The 20,657-nt window shown below is 45.8% G+C and overlaps 1 protein-coding gene across 1 annotated transcript in view; it reads right to left on the minus strand.

Moving 5' to 3' along the window:
* The window catches only part of HOMER2 (homer scaffold protein 2), a 303,905-nt gene that overhangs the window by 120,559 nt on the left and 162,689 nt on the right, over positions 1 to 20,657 (minus strand). Inside the window, exon 3 of the mRNA XM_069624981.1 lies at positions 13,773 to 13,904. Within this exon, the coding sequence (XP_069481082.1) occupies positions 13,773 to 13,904 (132 nt within the window). The remainder of the gene's footprint in view (positions 1 to 13,772; positions 13,905 to 20,657) is intronic.

Genomic DNA, 20,657 nt, shown 5'->3' on the forward strand with positions numbered 1-20,657 from the left:
GTGACCTAGAGTGGGAGAGAGCATGAAGGACACAGATCACAGTACAATAGTGACTGCAAATGAGGGGACCTAGAGAACACAAAGTATGGCTAACAACCGGGAAGGGAGAGGCTAGGAGTGTGCAGGGACAGAGTATGTCATGGCAGATGGTTAGATGGAAGTATGTGCAAATTCTGTGAAGTTTAGTAGAGGACAGTAGTGGCTGCTGCCCCTCCCGGTACCTTCCTTACCTTTCAGATGCAGATGGCCGACGGCTGAGTTGCACGACTGCACTCTGCGCCAATACCCCTTTGCCGCTAAACACCTGCGTTGCACAACACCACAGTCTTGTCCTATGAGGGCTTTACCACAGACGGTCTGAGCCTCGGTTCTTAAAGGTTTGGATGCGTAGATGTCGGCGCAATGTATTATCCAGAGATGGGCAGCGCCTCTTGCACACCTGCATCAGACAACACTGTGGCTTTGCCCTGCATGACTCCCAATTGATGCGGCCGTGCCTGGCACACTGGTGCTGAAGAAGGATGTGGGTCCCAAGTGTACCCAAAACCATAGCAGAAGTCAGGAAGGTGAAGCAACCTGCAACCGCAGTGTTCCTCGAGCCAGTGGATGAAGCTCAGCGTTTAAGTTCACTAAGAAAACCTTGCCGGAAACGGTTACCAGCTCTATTAAGAGTACAAGTGAGTATAAACTGTTTGTCGTCATGAAAGTATTGCTAACAATGGAAATGTATTACGCACACTAATAGTGAAAGGCCTAGTGTTCGCGTAAGCTAGAAAGCATCTCATTTTCCATTGTTGAATGTACCTAATTAAAGAGGAAGCTATTTTCTTGGAATTGGAAGGGGGATCTTTAACTGAAAGCTGAAGAACTGTAACCTGTGGATTTTGTTTGAACTATTGTTTTTACTTGGAACTTACAAGAACTGATTTAAGATTTTTCTTTCCTTTTGAACTGATCCAAATTGGTTGAAGACATTGGGCCTCATTACGAGTTTGGAGGCAGCCATGCCGCTATTCCGGGTCCCTTGAATGAGGAATTACTGGGCCATTCCAACCTTGGATGACCCGGTAAATCCTCATTCAATTTACCCATTCCCATTTGAGCCCCATAGGACTCAATGGGGAGGGAGCTAACATTGGGCCCATTAATAACGGGCCCGTTGTTAGCTCCCTGGTCCCCTCGCGGGACCCGGAAAGGACGTCTGGTCTGACCAGACATCCAGAACGGGTCCCGCGAGGGAACGTCCTCAATAGGGCTGAATGGGTTTAACGGCACCGGCATCATTACCAGCGCCGTTAAACCTATTCAACCAGGGTCCTAATGAGGCCCATTGCTTTTCCTTTGGAAAATTTGTGAAGTTGGCTTTGGACAACCCTGGAAAAATGATTTACCCAGGACAGGTGAAGGTCATCCAAAATGCTGGTCATTCACGCTTATGTGGTTTATGATTTCCTTTGAATGTTTTGTTAAGTGTGATAACCAGTTTGTTTATTAGGAGTTAATCCCTTAGTCTTCAGACTAGGTACGGATTTACCTGATAGAGTAGGACTAGTGGGAATTTATTTGAAACCTTTTTCTTTAATAAAATGTTTAATTTTGAGAAGAACACAAGCAGTTGTCCGCCTCGTATTACTGACCCCTCACACGTCCCACAGAACTAGGGTGACCAGATTTTTTTTTTAAAACCCGGCCGGGCCATTGAAATAGAAGTAGGACTAAAGTAAATGCACATATAACTTTAGTCCTAGTTCTATGTCGCTGGCCCGTTGTGGGAGGCGGGGAGAGGGTGTGCTAACCTGCAAACTCCTCTCATTGGATAAGAGCACCGGGGAGGAGAAGGGGGAGGAAATGGGGGCATGAAAGCATTTCACACCCCCATTCGCACAGGAAGAGGTGCGTCGGGACCCAATTCTGGGATCCCGAAATCAGGTCCCGGCAAAAAAAGGCACCATGACCAAAACCCCAGATGGGGTTTATAAAATAAAAAACCTATCGGGACCCCGGGATGTCTGATGATTTCCCCGGAATGTCCCGGGAAAACCCGGATGTCTGGTCACCCTACACAGAACCCAAACGTAAAAACTGAAGTGGGTTCAACTGCGGGAAACTGATATATGCTCTTCACCAACATTAGTGTGTAACCAGCAGGTCCCAAGGCTCCAAAAATCAGACATCTTTATTAATAGAAAGGGTTTGGATAAAGACCTTTCTGTCTCTAGCCTAAAGAGTGTTTCCCTCCCTTAAACTAAAGATCAGTCTGTGTCTTGTCAAAATTATGCAAACTGTCCTTGTGTCCAAAACATATCTGACCCTCATGCTAGAAATTAACAATTAAGGTGTAAGATAAGTATCTCTGATTTTTATTTAGCAAAAAGTGTGTAAATACTAAATATGGAAATTCAATAAACAATCCTTGAACCCAGGAGGTGGTTCCATTCCCCTGGACTAATGCAAGTAGGATAGCAAAAGTTTACTTTTCAAACAATGAATCCTTATGAGTAGTACAAATGTCTTTCAAACAACGCTTTAACCCCTGAACTGTTGGGCTATTATGCAAGTCTATGTAAATAGGACAACCATACTCATCCTCAGCACTTAAGAGGTTAAGGATGGCAACAAGTATCTTTTTCCAAACAATAATTCCTTAAAAGTAGTAGAAATGTCTAGAGAACACTATGATCTCCTGGTATACTCCCCTGGCAAGAATCATTCAGTGGATTATTTAGATCCCCTGGTGTACTCTCCTGCCAGGTATCTCTTCACAATGTCTTTCTTTTATATTTTATATGTATTATCTGGTATAATCCCCTGCCAGGAATCCCCTGGTATACCCTTGCCAAGTATCGTTCACCAAAAGCTCGCAAAATACCTGATGTGCTTCCTTCACCAGGATGTCTTATAATGTTCTCTTTCAGTATAACAGTTTTAACTCCTTCACATGTTTATACTTCGCTGGCCTTAGGTACTACTTGTTCCAATTTGTCCCATATTGACATCTCATATTTGGAGAGTTGTTCAAGTTCTGTCTTAACTTCTTCACTATTCTTCATTTGCTTGTGGCAATACTTGTTCCAGTTTTCTCCAAATCCACATATCATATACAGAGACTTGACTTTCAACTTCATTAATGTTCATCTGCTTGTGATAATATTTTCCCCGACTTTCCCCATCTTGACTCTTATATGAGGATGTGTGTAAATTCTGTGTTTCTAATTTACTTGATTGGTATTCAAAATAGGTTTTCAATTGTTCATATGCCTCTCGGCATGCCCAGGGGTCCCCAACACCTATGGACAGACTCACTGGTGTCTGAAGGGGCTTCCGAACCGTGGCACATTGCAGTGGCACAGTATTCACTTTGGGAAGGCTTCTCCTGCTTTTCATATCTTCATTCAGTTTTCTAGCCAGCTCCTCATTCTTTTACCGGTAAAACTGCTGCTGTTCAACAAAACAGCCTTCCCAACAGCTTTGATGCTGTTGACAGCTCATCAGCAGTCCTTCCACAGCATCTGTAAATTACGCTCATAACGGGCTGCTTGGAAGCACCTTCCTCCCTCAACACAGTTTGTTTCCGTACATCTGCTTCCGTCTTCGTTTCTGCTTCTCGCTTCGCCCACTCTGCATCTCTTTTCTCCACCTTCCAATTGAACGTGTTCACCATGTTTAAATGTCCCGCAGAGCTGATTTCCATTATAACAACTAGTCCACACATTTTGCTCTGCATTTCCTTCAATCCACATTTCCGCGTCTCAGTACTTCAGGGCTTTATGGGAGTGGGAGTCCGTAGGAATTATAGATCTTTTAAAGTTATATTGTTTTGGATTTTTGTTTAGAACAAAAAAACAGAAGAGGTCAAGATTTAGGTGTATATGAGGGGTGAATGGTATTCTGCTCAGACTGTTTTGCAGGAAGGGGTTTTGGGGTTTTACAATGAAAATGGACCTATAAAGTGATAACAGGCCATTAATAATTCAGGAATTATGAGGTCTTCATTTCTAGGAAGGGAAGAATACAGTGTTTCTCCTGATGGGGTCACCACCTCCCCCCCCCCACAGCTGTCTCCGCCCATGTGATCTTCCCTCATCCCATGTTTGGGATCAGGCAGCAGCTGCCGTCTCCTGGCCTCATGGAATCAGATCCTTGGCTTTGAAATCAATGACGACTCCACAGGATTCGACACATGCTACTTAAGTGTTCTTATTCTTTTCACTTCTGATAAAATACCCTAACACCTCAAATTAGCAGACAGCGCACCATCCTTGCTCCAAATCCAACGAGGTGTAAGAGTTGGGGGCAGGGCCTCAACACCATTAAGCCGACCGAATTTCAGCCCCCCTCCCCACCCCTGATGAAATGTTGGGCTATGTTGACTCGACCTGGTTGACCTACAGAGCCGTGGCTGGGCAGAACAGGACACATGTTAAACAGTGCGTGAGGTTTGCCGTTATCAGAGACCCTGCAATTACTGATGTAAAGCATTTCAATGTTAGCACCTGCAGGCATATGCATACATGTTTAGGTCGTTGAAATTGTGATGTGGGGTTAGAACTTGCATATCAGTGGAGAGATTGGAAGGGTAGAGAGGGAACAGTTGGCCGCCCATTCTCACGGCAGTCCTTAAGTGGGTGCTTTCAGATGTAAAGAAGAGAGTTGACTGCTTGTAATATTGAAGCTGCACTACAATAGTCTCAATAGAATGTATAAAGTTAAATGCCCACCACACACAGTTTGCCCCTCCCCACCATCTCTGAAGTTACCGCCTCTCCCAACATTTGAAGGGTTAGCCCCCCGAAATGTAAATTTCGTTGCACCTTCATGGGGGGGGATGGGAGGCGGGGCTTAGACAGGATTGTAGTCCACTATAGTTTAATTGGCTTTGAATTCTTCTGTGTTAAAGGTTGGATTTCGGAAATTATTTGAACGCGAATTTATAATTTGGTCATGCTCACGAAAATACATTTCACAGACTGCCAGAAAAGGGACCCAGAGGGCATTAGCTTAGAAATTCGAATTCCAAATGAGAAGATTAAAAGACAGCGAAGTGCGTCCTACTTTTCTTTTAAAAAAATGTAAAGCACTAACTTAAGAGAATTGTGGCAACGGTTCAATGGTAAGGATATTATTGAGAGTTGTTGGGGAAAAAGCTGGGATATGAGACCCAACACCCTCGCACATTATCGAGACCAAAACATTGCCAGGCCTGTCAGATGGCACACTTGAGCTAGGCGCTTGCACCCGATATCTGTGCACAGACTGCTGTGGCAGGTTCGAATCCCTGCCGGCTCAACTCAGCCTCTCATCTTTCCGAGGTCAATAAATTAAAGTACCACTCTGTGGGATAAGGTCTTCTGTTATTTCAGCGCTTTGAGACCTACGGGCATGTAGTACTATCTAAGAAATGCATTATTATTGAGGATAGGGAATCACAGATTAGCCAATATATGGAAGAGGGAGGACAGTTACGACAAAGCAAGAAGGCTACAGGGTAAACTACAGAATTGTAAAATGACCGAATATATGGATCAACAAAGTTATGGTGAGTTTAAAAAGCCTTGAAAAACATTTCCACCGGCGGGATTGTAAAGTAGATGAAGCCATTTTTAACAATGTCACATGCAGCATAGCGCCACCTAGTAAACATCGCTGGAAGTTCTCCTCCAGTTAAGCACCATATCAGCAATGCATTGTGGGTATGCAAATTAGATGAGAGGCCATCACTTTGTTCCAGGAAAATGCATTTTAAACAGCATTTTTTAACGCACAGTTGTTAAGCAACTGAGCTAATTTGCACACCCACAATCCATTGCCCATCCGGCAATGAACTGGAGGTGACTTAGCAATGGCTATAGGGTTGGGTAGTGTAGAATTTTCCTCAAATGGCTTAATATATTTATAAAGCTAGACATCTTTCTATGTAAGCAGACACACATGTAAACATAAATACACAGAAATATTTTTAAACCTTATGCTACTGCTATACAAAGCCTACCCAAAAGATGATTTTCTCCAAACTTTGAAGAAAACTAAAAGAGCCACAACTGGTCCAGAGACCAAAGCTAATCCTTCTGTCAGAAACAGATTATAGAATATAGGGGCGATATTGGTTATAATATAAACTGGTTATAGAATAAACCTAGTCACCTCCGACCAGCCTTGTGAGAATGGCCTTCCAATTAGAACGCATTTGGATTCCCAGACTTAGTTCCTGCAATTTGCCCATCCTTTCGACAGTGTGAATATCCAGAAATCACTTTACGCTCAAGCGACAACATTTGGATGATCTTCTAATCTAGGCGTGAGTCTGCGCGCATGCACGGGGACCTGCTGAGTAGGGGGGGTTGCTATGGTGATAACTGCCACAGAGCACGTACATCTTAGCTTGCCCACCCAGGCTTCGGTGTGGTTTTGAAAATTAAAAGCTAAATATGTCCTTTCCTGCGTTAGAGAAGGAACTAATCAATACCTGCTGCAGGGTCTTCCTCATGGCCATACACACTGGGCCCATCAGGAGATGAGAACTTGGCTTTCAAGCTCCAAAACACACAAATGCATTCAAATTGTCCTGTTCGTGTAGAAGATCCCCCTCGATTCATTTAAGGATGCAAAACCAAAGATTGTGTGGTCTTCACTTCTCAGTGCCATTGCAGCATAGTAACTGTTATTGTTTGAAGTAGGTTTCTGACGCAGTTATAATTGGTTATTTTGAACGCGCTTAATCCCCAGAGGTTTCTAAACACGGACCCGGGGATCGAACCTGTGTTGCTCCCCGTCGTCTTACTTCCAAAGCAAGTCCTCCTGAGACAAGTTACTGCCTCTCCAGCACGAAGATACTTTAATGAAATAATCAATCAGCTCTATATTGTCCATTGAGGCAGAGCCTCCCTGCCACACTGTTTCCATCTCTCATTTCATAGCAGATTTCTCACCCTTTCTAGTGCAGCAAGAGGGGTTACTGTGACCCATTGATGGTACTCAGTTTATGGACATCAGAAGGGAAGAGTCAGACTTGCCGGTATTCCAACCGGTGACTGAATGGGGGCCTGCAGATCTATCAGCCAAGGTGTTTCTCAAACCCTCCCCTACCACATATACAAAGCAGAGGAACCAGGGCCAATGGACCCAAGTTGTTGTATCGAAGTCCAATTACTTTGTGGTAATTCACTTTGACAAAATAACTTTGTTTTGTTTTTTAGGTTCCACCCCCCACACATATCATTCACAATCCCACCTCTGCCCACAATTTCCACACCCCAGTATCAGTTAGTAGATGTGTACTTCCCCACAAAGTTACTTGGCTGAAGTGCAGTATCACAAAGCAATTTACTTTGATAAAACAACGGTATACGTAAGGGAACGCCCTGCCAGTGTCTTCTGCTCAGTACAAGACCAGGGGTAACCCAGGAAAATGGAATCCAGGACGTGGTGGTACTGGGTAAAGCAGATGGATTAAGGTGAGCAGAACCCTAGCTGGCAGCCCCTCACACCACATTTCTCAACTCCCGCAGAACCTTCTGGAGAATCATGCTTAAGGGATGGCAGGCATGGCTGCTATGGTTTCCATAGCTTTGATTTCACTGCACCCCCTCCCCTATTCCTGGTTGGAGGCAATGCAATCTCAACTTAAAAACCCTAAAATTGACTATTGAGCAAAACACCTCCAGAGGAAAAGCCACATTTCTAGATTTCGTGTCAACCTTGCAACGCAGCGACTCAAGGGATTGTGGTGACCTTTAACTGCAGATTGAGCCTCCATCCGATGTAATGACATTGACCCCCAATCTATGCTCGTGCTAGGGATTGCCTAATAATGATGGCCTCTGTTTCAGCAAGGTGCATGTTACACAGTAGCAGTGCATTTGGGAATTGAACTAAATGTATGGACTTTCTTTTCTTTAATTTGCATGCAAATTGAAAAATGCGATTCCTTTTTTCAGCCACTTGGGCCTCTTCAATGAGGTGCACGTGAACTACACCGTTAAATGTGGAAATGCACTTGCAAATGTTTGCGAATACCCATTGGTAGATAGTAAAGGTTTGCATTGCCCACCCTTCAGCCCTCTGATGGGTCACTAGCTTCCCCCAGCACTACTCGCAACATCTTCCCAAACTTACTCTGACCTGCCCCCCCACACCCCACCAGTCACCCTCTGCTGGTCATACCATTCTCTCCTCTACCCCCACCTGGGTCCCTTTGGGACTCTGACCACCCCCCCACCCCCATGAAGCCCTGCCAACCTCAGTCAGTAACATCCGCCCGATGAAACGAGTGTCAGCTTCTACCTTTGCTTCCACCTTCATCCGCCCTTAACCCCATAACTCTGATACTACCTCCGACTCTGCTCTCGGCAACCTCCACCTTTACATCACCAATATTATGGACATTCTTGCACCAGTCATGAGGATCAGCCTGAAACCCGTCTCTAAGCGTAACACCTGGCACGACTCAATTTATGGCCCTGAAACAAAAGTGCAGGGTGGCAGACGAAGTGGCAAACCTCAGGCTCATCCTCTGACAAACTGGCCAGCTGCCTGCTCCAAGGCAATACAGACTATCCATCTGTGCCAAGCGAAGAGCTCACCTACAGGCACGGGTTTCCAGTGAAGCCAACAACACAGCTGAACTTTTCAAGATCTGCAGAGAACTAGCCAACCCTTCCTCAGTCTCCTCCTCCCCCTTCTCCTTCCCAGGGCCTCTGCAATGCACACTGACCAGACACTTCGCCACGAAAACTCAGGACATCCTGAACACCCTTGCTATGCACCCTCCCAACCCATCCCACACCCCCTTGGCCCTTCATCACCCTCATCATTCCTCCTTCTCCCCTGTCACACCTGAAGCAGTTACCAGAGTTGTCCGCTCCATGAAGGTCTCTTCTAAACAGGTTTTCCCTTGCTCATCCAGGACCATGAAGGATAACATTGGCTCTCTTGCCACCGCACTCGCGAATTTCTGCAATCACTCTTTTGACACTGGATCTTTCCCCTCCTCCCTTAAGCTCTTCCTTGTGCGCCCACTCCTGAAAAAACCTTCAGCAGACCCTACATGACTGCCAACTACCTCCCCATCTCCATCATCTCCTTCCTGGAGAAGCTGGCATTGCCTCAACTCCCACACCAAACGTGTTGGTGGTCTCCACGATCATCAAACTGGATTCAGAGAATCCAGAAACACAGAAACTGCTCTTTTGAACACCTGTGAAGAAGTGCTCGCAACCCTGCATTCCCACTACCTTGCTGTCCTCATCCTTCTTGATCTCTCCTCTGACTTTGACTCAGTCAACCATCCCGCCTCATACAAAGGCTCCACGATACCCTTGGTATCTCAGAACGGGCACTGTATTGGTTCACATCTGTCCTAACTGACCGCTCTCCCCAAAACATCCTGGCCACCTTCTCTTGCATTTCCTTCTCCCCCATGGTTCTAGCCTCTCCCCTTGGCTCTTTAACATCTGCCTTGCTCAGCTTGCATGCCTCATCTCCTTCTCCTCCAACTTCCAGTGTTACGCAGATGACGGCTCTTTTTCAAACTTCCTGATGACCCTCTTACACCCTCCATCATCCCTGACTGCCTATCTGCCATCCAGTCCTGGGGCACGGCCAACGATCTCTGCCTCAACGCCTGTAAAACTGAGATCTTTCCCATCAGGATCCCTGCTCCCTAATTCCCTTCACACTGGCCTTCTTACTTGGGCTCTCACCCTGTTCCTTCCTCTGAAGCCAGAAACCTTGGAGTCATCTTTAACTCCTCTCTCCCCTTCGTCCCTCACACTCAGGATATTGCCAAGAAGTCCCACTTTCAGCTCTTCCTTCTCAAAGGATTTTTCTCTTTTCTCACTTCCCCCAGAGGCTTAATGCTACCCGAGCCCTGGTCCTCTCTAGGATAGAGTATTGCAACAGCCTCCTCCTGAATCTACCTCTTCAACTCTGCGACCCCTCCAGCTAATCCAGAATAGGGCAGCAAGACATATCCTTGGCCTTAAACCCAGGGACTGCATCTCTCCTGCCCTAAAAAGTCTTCACTGGTTCCCAGTTGCTGCATGGATCTGCATCATCCACAAGGCTGGCTGGGCCCAGGGAGCACACCATCTACAACTTTATCTTCCTAAATACTCTCCCTCTAGACCACTACATTCCTCTGGCATCTATTCTCTGTGTGTAAAGAATTTTGCTAAACAGAGGGCAGGTGGTTAATCGCTTTCCCCAGCTGGCCCCCTCCTATGGAACAGCCTACCCCTGCCTCTCCAACTTGAGCAGGACTTTCCTAAATTCCAAAAGCTACTCAAGACTTTCCTCTTTACTCCTCCTTCCCTTACACTCTGCTCTGCTAATCCCACAGTTGCTGTGATTGATGTCCAGGGGCCTTATGCATCCTTGGGGCCCCTGACCTCCCACACCCAATCGGCCCAGCTCCTTTCTACCCTCAGCACTTGCCTTGGCACACCCTCTGCCCTGGAAATTCGCATTTACTTCCAACGTGGCCCCAGGCCGTGTAGCACTCAAAAACTCAAGCACTTCATCTTGGCTCACCTATGAGCTCGGACTCCCCAGCACTTACGCCCTCTGCCCACTTCCTTGCTGCACTTGCACATCCTGAATACTCACAAGGCATAGTAGGTTTGCCCTTTCTTCCTTTTCCCTTCACTGCCGTATTAAATATTGTGTTGTAGTGTATTTCACTCCCTTCTTCCCTCTCCTCGCCCTGTGGGTGCTTTGAAACAGCATTTTACTCTAACAAGCCAACAATAAATAAAAATCTACTCCTTTATCAGACACTTGAACAAATAAAATTCCAAGGGCCGGGTTGGCTATGGAAGTCTTCTCTGCATCATGAGATCAGTGTCTTCTCTTTTTGGTGCTTGTGACAGCACAGGAAAAAAACAGCTGGATCCAAGGGGGAGGGGAGGAGGGTGCGGGTAACTTTCAGGAGGATCAGGCACGCAAACTGGAGTAGCCAGTGGGAGGGGCAAAGCTCCAGGATTTGGGCAGAGCAGGCCAAGCATCTAGTCTGGCTGAGAGAGATGGTTGCCCATAAAGGTTGGAGGCAAGCAACAATGCTGTCACTGGTGCATGGGATTGGACTTGGACATCACCCCACATTCAGCAGTACAGAGGGGGAAACTGAACTCCCCACGTAGTGAGGCTGGACCAATGACGCAACGCCCTGCTGCAACCTAATAGGGTTATACGCGCTCAACATGTGTGCACATCTCTTTCTACTTTCTTTCAGGATAATATTTGCACTATCCAACAGAGGATTTCTGTTTCTTTGGCCCCACGGGTCTTCGGTAGCGCCTTCCACTTTTGAGTCCCCCAACCCCTTCACTCCTGATGAGACTTTCCAATCTTTACGCAAGCTGAAATTGGTTTGGCCACTCAGGGTTTGAAATCCATCTCCCCAGCGGACCCTATCCCTCTTTGCATGCTGAAAGATTATTCCCCACATTTCGACCTTGGTGTCGTCAGCGGTAAATCTGTCTTAACAGTTTTATCCCCCCCTGCACTTAAGCACGCGTTGGCGATTCCTCTTCTTAAAAATCATAACTTGGACCCTTCCCTCTAACTTCTGCCCTCTTAATTCTTGCTTTCCCCATAAAATGGTTAGAATCTCTGGTCACCCCCTTCTCTGCTAATTTTTAGACGATGTGCACCCTCTGATCCCTTTGCAGTCAGGGTTCAGGCCTGGTCAGGGTACGGAATCCGCACTGGTATCTCCCATGGATGATCTGGCGCAGATTGTAGATCAGGGTGGTATCAGAGCTCTGATCCTCCTAGATCTCTCTCCTGCATTTAATACCATTGGCCATGCTATCCTGATACAGAGATCATCATCGGTGGGGGTCTCCGGTCAGATCATCGACTGGTTTGAATAGTTTGACTCGGACCGTTCCCAATAGCTTCTTTCTCCTTTTGCCACATCTTCCCCTCCCCTCACCTGTGTTGTCCCCCAGGGTTCTACCCTCTCCCCTTTAATGTTTATATCCAGCCCCTTATTTCTGAGTCACTCCTTTGGTTTTCGGTGCTATTCATATGCGGACCACACCCAGATCCTTATGTGACTTGATTTGGCCCTCCCACCTATGGCCGAACACTGTCCCCTATGCCTCTCTACGATTCCTGCCTGCTGGATGGGCCACAATTGGCTCAGGCTTAACAGTGCTAAGACTGAGGTTCTTCTTGTCAGTGCCCCCCACCCCCGCCTGCCGATGCTTCACCCTAGTTCTCTGCCTTCTGACGATATGAGCTTGGCCCCTTGCCACCAACTTCTACAGTGGTGATAAACCTTGGAGTCAAGCTGTCAGCCTCTCCTTCCATGCTGTCCCAGGTGAGCGCGGTCTGTCAAGCCATCCATTTCAAACTCCAGATTTTGCTGAAAGTGCTTTCCCTCTACATTCTGTCCCTTAGTTGTTTCTTCTCTGGTTTTGGGCTCTCTCGATTATTGTAATTCTCTTTACCTAGCCCAACCCAGTTATCTTCTTCGTCATCTCCAGCTCCACCAAAAGTCTGTGGCTCGCTTAGCCACTGGTGCTTCTCGTCTTGCTTCTGCCTGGGCTATTCTTAAATCCCTGCACTGGCTGTCGGACAATCAGGCCAAAAGTAAGGCTCTCTGCTTTGTACACTGCGCCTTCCATGAAGTTGGCATAGAGACCTTGCAGAATAAAGGTGTTTGCTATGTCCCCCCCACGTCCTCTCTGCATTGCTGTACCGTGTGTTAAGGGCTCCCGTGTGGGGGCCGCTCCTGTTTCTGCAGCTTTTTTGGGGGAATTATCTCCCCTTCAGAGCATCCATGATAGGGGTGCTATCAAAGCATTTTTTATTTTCGGCCTACGTTGCTTTGTTCTTTTTCGTTCCTTTTCTCAATCCTGCCTTCAGCTTCAGCACTGCGATGCCCCAGCTGGTGTAGTTAACATAACTGGCAATGTAGGAAGGCAAGCAGAGGGCAGATGGAGGCAGAGATGCAATGTAAGGCCTATCAAAGAGAGGTGAAGTTGAATCAGTCAGTGGGCGTTCAACCCAGAAGGAGAGGGTCTCTCATAAGACCCTGTGTAGCTTATGAAAGAAATGTGTGTCTTTGTCCCGCTAGGGAGCCTCATCAAAGACCAGAGAGAGGTTCATGACCAGTCTCCGTCCGCCACATGGTGTACAAAATAAATTTCAGAATGAGTCTGATGAAAGTCCGGCAGATTTGAGCCACCAGGTCAGAAACGTATACAAGTTGGGCTACTAACATAGCATGTAAATAGTGTTTTTTAAAGAAGGAAAAAACCTACCCTAGTGTGATACCAAACTGAAGTGGCAATGGAAATGATGCTTGCTTTATGCATTTTTGTGTATATGTGAATACATTATTGAATTGTTTTTAGGTTTTAGTATTTTCTGTGATCATTATTGTGAATGAATTGTAGTAATATGTTTTGTAACAAAATTGACAATTATTAATAGGTGGTGTGGCCGGCGGTCTGTTATTTGCTTAAGACTACCCCAACTACATTGATGAGGGATAATCTGACACTCTTCATACCTTCCTTTGGTTCTGCAGTATATTGGTGTGCAGTAGTAAGCATGCGGTCCAGAAATAAAACACAAATGCAAACATAATAGACAGTGAAGAAAGACTCTAGGTCGACATACCAGTTGTCCCTCAATTCTCCTCCCAGCTATAAGATTTTGTACTGCCACTTTCTAATACAAAGTCATCGTACATGCTGGGTCTTGTATGACAAGCTGTGGCTTTGTTTTTAAATATGCAGACATTTTTCAGAGTGCTTCCTTACCTTGGCAAGCTGCTGTTCCGAAGAAAACCCCAAGCCGAAGACTGTGTTCGCTCTGCTGTCTGCCCACTGGCCAAACTTTTGGGAGGTTTTTGTAAAAGTCATATTAGGTGAAATCGTGCTGTTTATGATCACCTGTGAAAGGGATTAGACACAATTCGATTAGTATAGCAAATTCTCAAAAGATATGCAGCAGTTGTCGAAATATGTGAATTGCTAAAGATTTTTATCAGAATCAGGTTGAATACCGTTCATATTACTCTAAGCATCATTTAGAATACATATTTCTTGCTAAATGAAGTCTTGTGAATGAATAATGGCATGTTAAGTTTAGTGGATGCTACAAAAAACTGCATGCATCATACAACCTTTCACAAATCGGTCTAAATTCTGGGTCAAACTGCATAAACTGCACTAACTGCAAACCGTCCTACACATTGAGATAATTCCAACAGTTTTGTGTTATTTTGCACCAGTGTCGCTAAATTGCACAACTTGCATCACACATTGGTGTTGGACTTGTAACAGTTGCGAAAAATATTCCCCCGGCCATGCAGAGGTGTTTTTTTTTTATTTATTTTTTTACATGCTGTGCACGGAGGCATAAACCAACTCAGCAATAAAACAAAAAAACAACAAAAAAAAGACAAAAAAATGAAATGAAGACAAGCCACATTGGAACTGCAATCGTGCACCACTAGAGCAACATAACAAAAACAGAAAAAATGCAATACAACAATCTTGTTATACACCCGTCTTCTGGGTTGTTCCATGGGACCCGTGCCTCTATTTTTAATTTGTCTCGGGTTTTTAAGTGTAGGAAGAATTTCAAAGGAGAAACAGTCACAGAATCAAAAGTAAAACGTGCTTACACCAATACTAGGCTACGATTCCAGTTATTTGCAATTCTGCCCTAAAGTGCCACACACGCTGAATGTCAATTCATTTCCAAATTATTTTCACATGCATATACCCCCCCCCCAAAAAATATGAAAAAGTAAGCCAAAGCGCACCTTGTTGCACAGAGTTGTGGACTCCCAGAAGAACATGGCATGATATAAACTGCCACCAGTAATCAGATTTGTGTGTGTATTTTTTTAATTTTATTTTGATTCAGCTGAAATCAATCAACTTTTCAAAAATTACATATATACAAACATATAAATACAAAATCACTTTCAATTACAATTTCAAATTGTGACATAACGAGACACAAAGGAGCAGTATAAAAGGAGACAAATTAAAATAAAAAGATGTGTGTGTGTATTTTTTCCTGTGTGCCCGGCGTCCCCAGGTATTGTTAACGATCAGATGCTAAATTACTACTCCCGGTCCAAGTCTTCCGTCACTGAAGATGCAAGTTTGTAACACTTTAAGCTTTACATCAACATGCTATCACACTAACCTGCTGCCGCTATCACAGTAAAAAGTGCCCTAAAATTCTCCTACCATAAATTTAAAAATCTTTTTTTTTAAATAAAAAAAATAAAAAAACGTTTAATACATCTAAAAAAAGGATTCTACTTTCTGGCAGAGGAAGTTCATGCAGACAAGCTTACAACTTCGTGCCATTTGCTAAGGTTTCAAACATTCCTGCCCATGCAATCATTCACAACCATGGGTAATTCCTCTGGGCAGCTTTCCAGTCCATAGCCCTTTAGCTCTTCTATGCTATCTCGAAAGGGATTAAGTACACCACGCGTACTATATATCTAGCCCAGCCTAGGTGATCCATCGCCTTCAGCTGTTGCAGAACTTGGCAGCTCTGGTGGCCACAGCCACTCCTAGCCCAGCCTAGTTGATCCGTCGCCTTCAGCTGTTGCAGATCTTGGCAGCTCTGGTGGCCACAGCCACTCCTAGTACCCAGCCTAGTTGATCCGTCGCCTTCAGCTGTTGCAGATCTTGGCAGCTCTGGTGGCCACAGCCACTCCTAGCCCAGCCTAGTTGATCCGTCGCCTTCAGCTGTTGCAGATCGTGGCAGCTCTGGTGGCCACAGCCACTCCTAGCCCAGCCTAGTTGATCCGTCGCCTTCAGCTGTTGCAGATCTTGGCAGCTCTGGTGGCCACAGCCACTCCTAGCCCAGCCTAGTTGATCCGTCGCCTTCAGCTGTTGCAGAACTTGGCAGCTCTGGTGGCCACAGCCACTCCTAGCCCAGCCTAGTTGATCCGTCGCCTTCAGCTGTTGCAGATCTTGGCAGCTCTGGTGGCCACAGCCACTCCTAACCCAGCCTAGTTGGTCCGTCGCCTTCAGCTGTTGCCGAACTTGGCAGCTCTGGTGGCCACAGCCACTCCTAGCCCAGCCTAGTTGATCCGTCGCCTTCAGCTGTTGCAGATCTTGGCAGCTCTGGTGGCCACAGCCACTCCTAGCCCAGCCTAGTTGATCCGTCGCCTTCAGCTGTTGCAGATCTTGGCAGCTCTGGTGGCCACAGCCACTCCTAGCCCAGCCTAGTTGATCCGTCGCCTTCAGCTGTTGCAGATCTTGGCAGCTCTGGTGGCCACAGCCACTCCTAGCCCAGCCTAGTTGATCCATCGCCTTCAGCTGTTGCAGAACTTGGCAGCTCTGGTGGCCGCAGCCACTCCTAGCCCAGCCTAGTTGATCCATCGCCTTCAGCTGTTGCAGAACTTGGCAGCTCTGGTGGCCGCAGCCACTCCTCACGATTCTCACATCAATCCAGACCTCCTACTTATTCACTGGCTTCCAGTGGAAAAAAAAGGATCATTTTTAAATCTTTATGCCCGATTCATCGAGCTTATTGTAAGGTAGGTGCAGATTTTCTTCAGGATATGTTTCTGCCATACATTGCAGGTAGGGCTTTCTTTTCTAGCCACGATTGCTTGGTTGTGGTTCCCAGGTTTCGTTTGAGCAGAGTGGGAGGCCGGTCCTTCTCAGTGGCGGCCAGCAAGCTGTGGAAGGATCTCCCAGCGAATTTGTGACTTACCAAAAACCACTTGCAATTCCGCCATCATCTCAAAACTCTTCTATTTTAGCTTCGGGCTGGTTATTGTTTTCTGTGTGTTATCCTTGCGCCACAATGCCTTTTGGTGTACGTTGCGCTATAAATGTTCCTAACATAACATAACCTGGCCTGGGGTTGCTTGTACAAAAGGCATGGTGACCCTGCGGTGGTTGCTGTCCCAAGAAGCCCTCTGCAGCCAGTACTCGTCAAAGGTAACGGCACTCCAGAAGCAAATTACAATAGATACACTAGCACAGCCGACCAACCACCCTCCTTCCAAAGGCCCCCCCTCTGTAGCTCTCGCAGGCATGAACTTCTGAAAATGCCACCCACTGGCGTCATCAACACAACACAAGAGTTGAAGTCTGAAGGCCTAGAATTAATCTTCGCCTCTGGCAATGATCTGCGCATCCCTCCCGACCCTTGTTCTACGCCTGCAGAGTCATTACAGAAGGGAAAAGACCACATGCAAAACCGCCACAGGCATCCCAAGCAGCAGGGAGACCCATCTTAACAGCTACCCTTCGGGCTGGGGTGCCGCTTTTAGGATGGTGCAAAACGGACACGCCTGCCATTCCCCTCCACCTCCTACGCCTTGTGTAATGCCATAGATGAGCTAAGAAATGGTGGAATTTAAAGCCGCACAGAGCAGTTGCCAGGGGTAACGAGTGATTCAAATCATTCTATTCATGCTTTTTGGTTGGTAGAATTATCTTTTTAATGTAACTACCACACATTGATTCACAGACCCATTACTCCGTGCTTACACATGCACACATTTCATGTAAGGCAAGTCACAACTAATTAGGCTAGAGGTACAGTGAAAGAAGGAAAGTCGCTTGGTGCCAACTCCTGTTTGAATAATTTGTTTATTTCATTTATAAAGCGCACATACAACCCTAGGCCATCGAGGCACTGTTACAGTTATAAGTCATTTGTATTCAGTACAATTGTAGAGAATGTTGAGTATGTACAGGTAATGATCTAAGGAGAGAACAGGAGAGATGGAACGCATGAGGTAATTTAGTCAAACAGCGGTGTTGTTAATGCTTTCCGGAATACGCAGTATGAAAATGAAAGATTGTGCATACTTTTGGAGTTTGAATTCACAGCGGGCCCGACAGACTTCTACTTAAAACGGTTTCCCGCTATAAAAATATACTCCATTTACTCACTTAGCAGAAGGTCTTTTTTTTAGCAGAATAAAACAATTAAACAAAATATGCAAATCGCTTTCTCCACAGTGTAAGACAGCTTAATTGCCATGTTCTCAAGGTATCCTGGCAACGCCAGGGACCACATTGTACTAGCAGCCATTCTAGGACGGATCCCCAACAGCACATCCCCTCCAATGGCCACTTGCAGCCCAATGGCACGCGCTTGAGGCCCAACGGCACGCGCTTGAGGCTGTGCAGCATGTGGAACGGGGAATCTCAACAAGCATGCATAAGCAAGGAAGAGGGTTCAGGGACAACCAAACACAGGGAGGGAAGGGAAACTGCACTCCTGATATTACAACGCGCCTGTACACCATTGTTTCTCGGCGCGACAAGACAAGGCAGGGGAGACAAAGGGTGGACAAAACAACGACCTCACTAGGCCTTCTGTCATTCAGACCGTGAAAGTGACTTATGCCATGAAACTCCATTCCCTTCGAAAAGGTTTTAAAAACACTTCAGTCTTTTCTGCGATATATCGGCTTGCACCACCACATCTCTTTTGGGCTCTGTGGCCCTTCGGTTCTGTGAAACCTATTCACGCTGTATAGTCACTCGCTGGCCTAGTTACATGCAAGTACCAGGGGCCCACATTAAAAGCACGGTTTCATCCTTTTTTCAAGCTTTTATAAAAGCACCTTAATTTAGTAAAGTTTGTTAAAGTTGACTGAATGTTGCTGAAATAAGGCTTGAGGCGGCCGGGGGTGATGACAGAACCTGGATAAATGTTTGTGCGCCTAAAGCGCAACACTGGGCCAAACAAGATGCTTCGTCTTCAGACGGAAAGCTTCCTTCATGTAGACCCAATGCAGTTAATTGGTGGTGTTACTCTCTTGGAAACCCTCTCGATTGACCCAAGAGAGCATAGAAAAAACTGCACAAACAAAATCTCAGGGGGGCAAGAACTGTACCAGCAGGGCCGTCATTAAGAGGCACTTGCGACCCCCCCCCCCCCCCGAGGCCTCGGGGATCGCAACCACCTTGCTACCACTAAAAAAAAAAATTAAAAAAAACTTTTAAAAAAAAATACGTTTTTTTTATATTTTTTTCTTAAAACAAATTGAAGCTCCTGGGCTGTGGCCAATGCCGTGTGGCTATTTGTGCTATTTGTCTTTCTGGAATTCCATGCAACAATTGCTAAACTCAAAGGTTTATTTCAGGCACACTTCAAGGGGTGAGTCACTGATTTAGTCTGTTCTTAAACACCTCAAAACGCAGACAAAATCCTGCAAAAAGCATTTGGAGAAGAATAAGCATCCATTTCGGACTATGTATTTTGCTTTTCGCAAGTTGCAGTCATAGCATGTTTTTTCTGCCAATAGATAAGGTGATCCATTCTTTTATGAAATGTATATCACGTTACAGTAATATTGTAACCATATTTTTCATAGTATAATTAGAAACAACGCTATGTGATGTCACTTCCTGTTTTGTCAAGGGGTAAATGGTCGGGTTCTATCACTTCCCGTGCTGTTACTTCAGGGTGGGGTCAAATGACATCAATTCCTGTGATGTCAGGGGTCAAGGGCCATTTGATGTCACTTCCAGTACCCCTGGCATTTTGTTGAAATGACGTCCGGTCTGTACCAGACAACTGGGCTGAAAGCAACTCCGGCTCTGCCCCCAATCAGGACAGGTTTCAAACCAGTCAGCACATGGAGATCGTTATTAACCTCCCCCAGGGTTGGATTGGCCCCTCGGCTTTTCGGCCCGTGGCCGGGGCGAAAACGTCCCTGGGAGTGGGGTCCGGTTTCTGGCCATGCCTAGGCCGGTTTGGAGAAGAAAAAAAGTAATTTTTTTTTTCCTTTTTCCTTTTTTTTTTTTTCCAAAACGCCTTTCATCCTTCTTAGGTGAATAAATGAGTACCAACGCAGGTTGGGTAATATTGTATGAATATTTGCTCTATGAAAAAAGAACTTGAGTGTAAGTGCTATACAATAACATATCATTTGGCCTTGGAAGTCTGCTTGGATTCACAGTAATGTAGTGTAGTGTACTTAGGAACAATGCTATTTGATGCCACTTCCTGTTTTGTCAAGGGGTGAAAGGTCATGTTTCATCACTTCCCGGTATGTCACTTTGGGGTGGGGTCAAATGACATCACTTCTGGTGATGTCATCAGAGGTCAAGGGTCGTGAGGCGAGAGGTGGGACACTGAGTGACCGGGCCTATTTCTTGTCCCAGCCTGACCCAGACCCGGACCCCCCCCCCCCCAGTCAAGCAGAATGCAGTCAAGAACTACTGGCATGTGCCGCATTCTGAGCATTCCGTTTTTTGGTGGTCTCCTTCTGTCTGCTTCCAAAACAGGGAAACCATGCAGTTTTCATGCAATATTGTGTTCTATTTTTTGTTTAAACAATGCCCTTCCTCTGTCTGAGGAGCTTTTTTGCTGCAACATCCCATTTAACACGAAGGGGAATCTAAAACATGAGAAAATGCTTTTTCCTCTAGAGAAATCTTACTTTGACATGACACCTAATGCATGATCGTGTTAAACCCGCTCGGTTATAAGCAAGTTTGCATCTTAAATGTTCAACCTTTTACTTTATTCACTATTAAAGTAATACAGTACATTCACAATGAAAACCGCAAAACATGTATTGCGATTACCACCATGTGCCAATTATCTTTTATACCTCGGCATGGGTCGGTATCACGTCAGATAATGGCGTTTGCCCAATGTATGGCCCTGAGCGTGGCTCGGGCCAGAACTTG

The sequence above is a fragment of the Ambystoma mexicanum genome, chromosome 11 (genome assembly GCF_040938575.1).
Source record: "Ambystoma mexicanum isolate Mex_15411 chromosome 11, UKY_AmexF1_1, whole genome shotgun sequence".
Classification (NCBI taxonomy): domain Eukaryota; kingdom Metazoa; phylum Chordata; class Amphibia; order Caudata; family Ambystomatidae; genus Ambystoma; species Ambystoma mexicanum.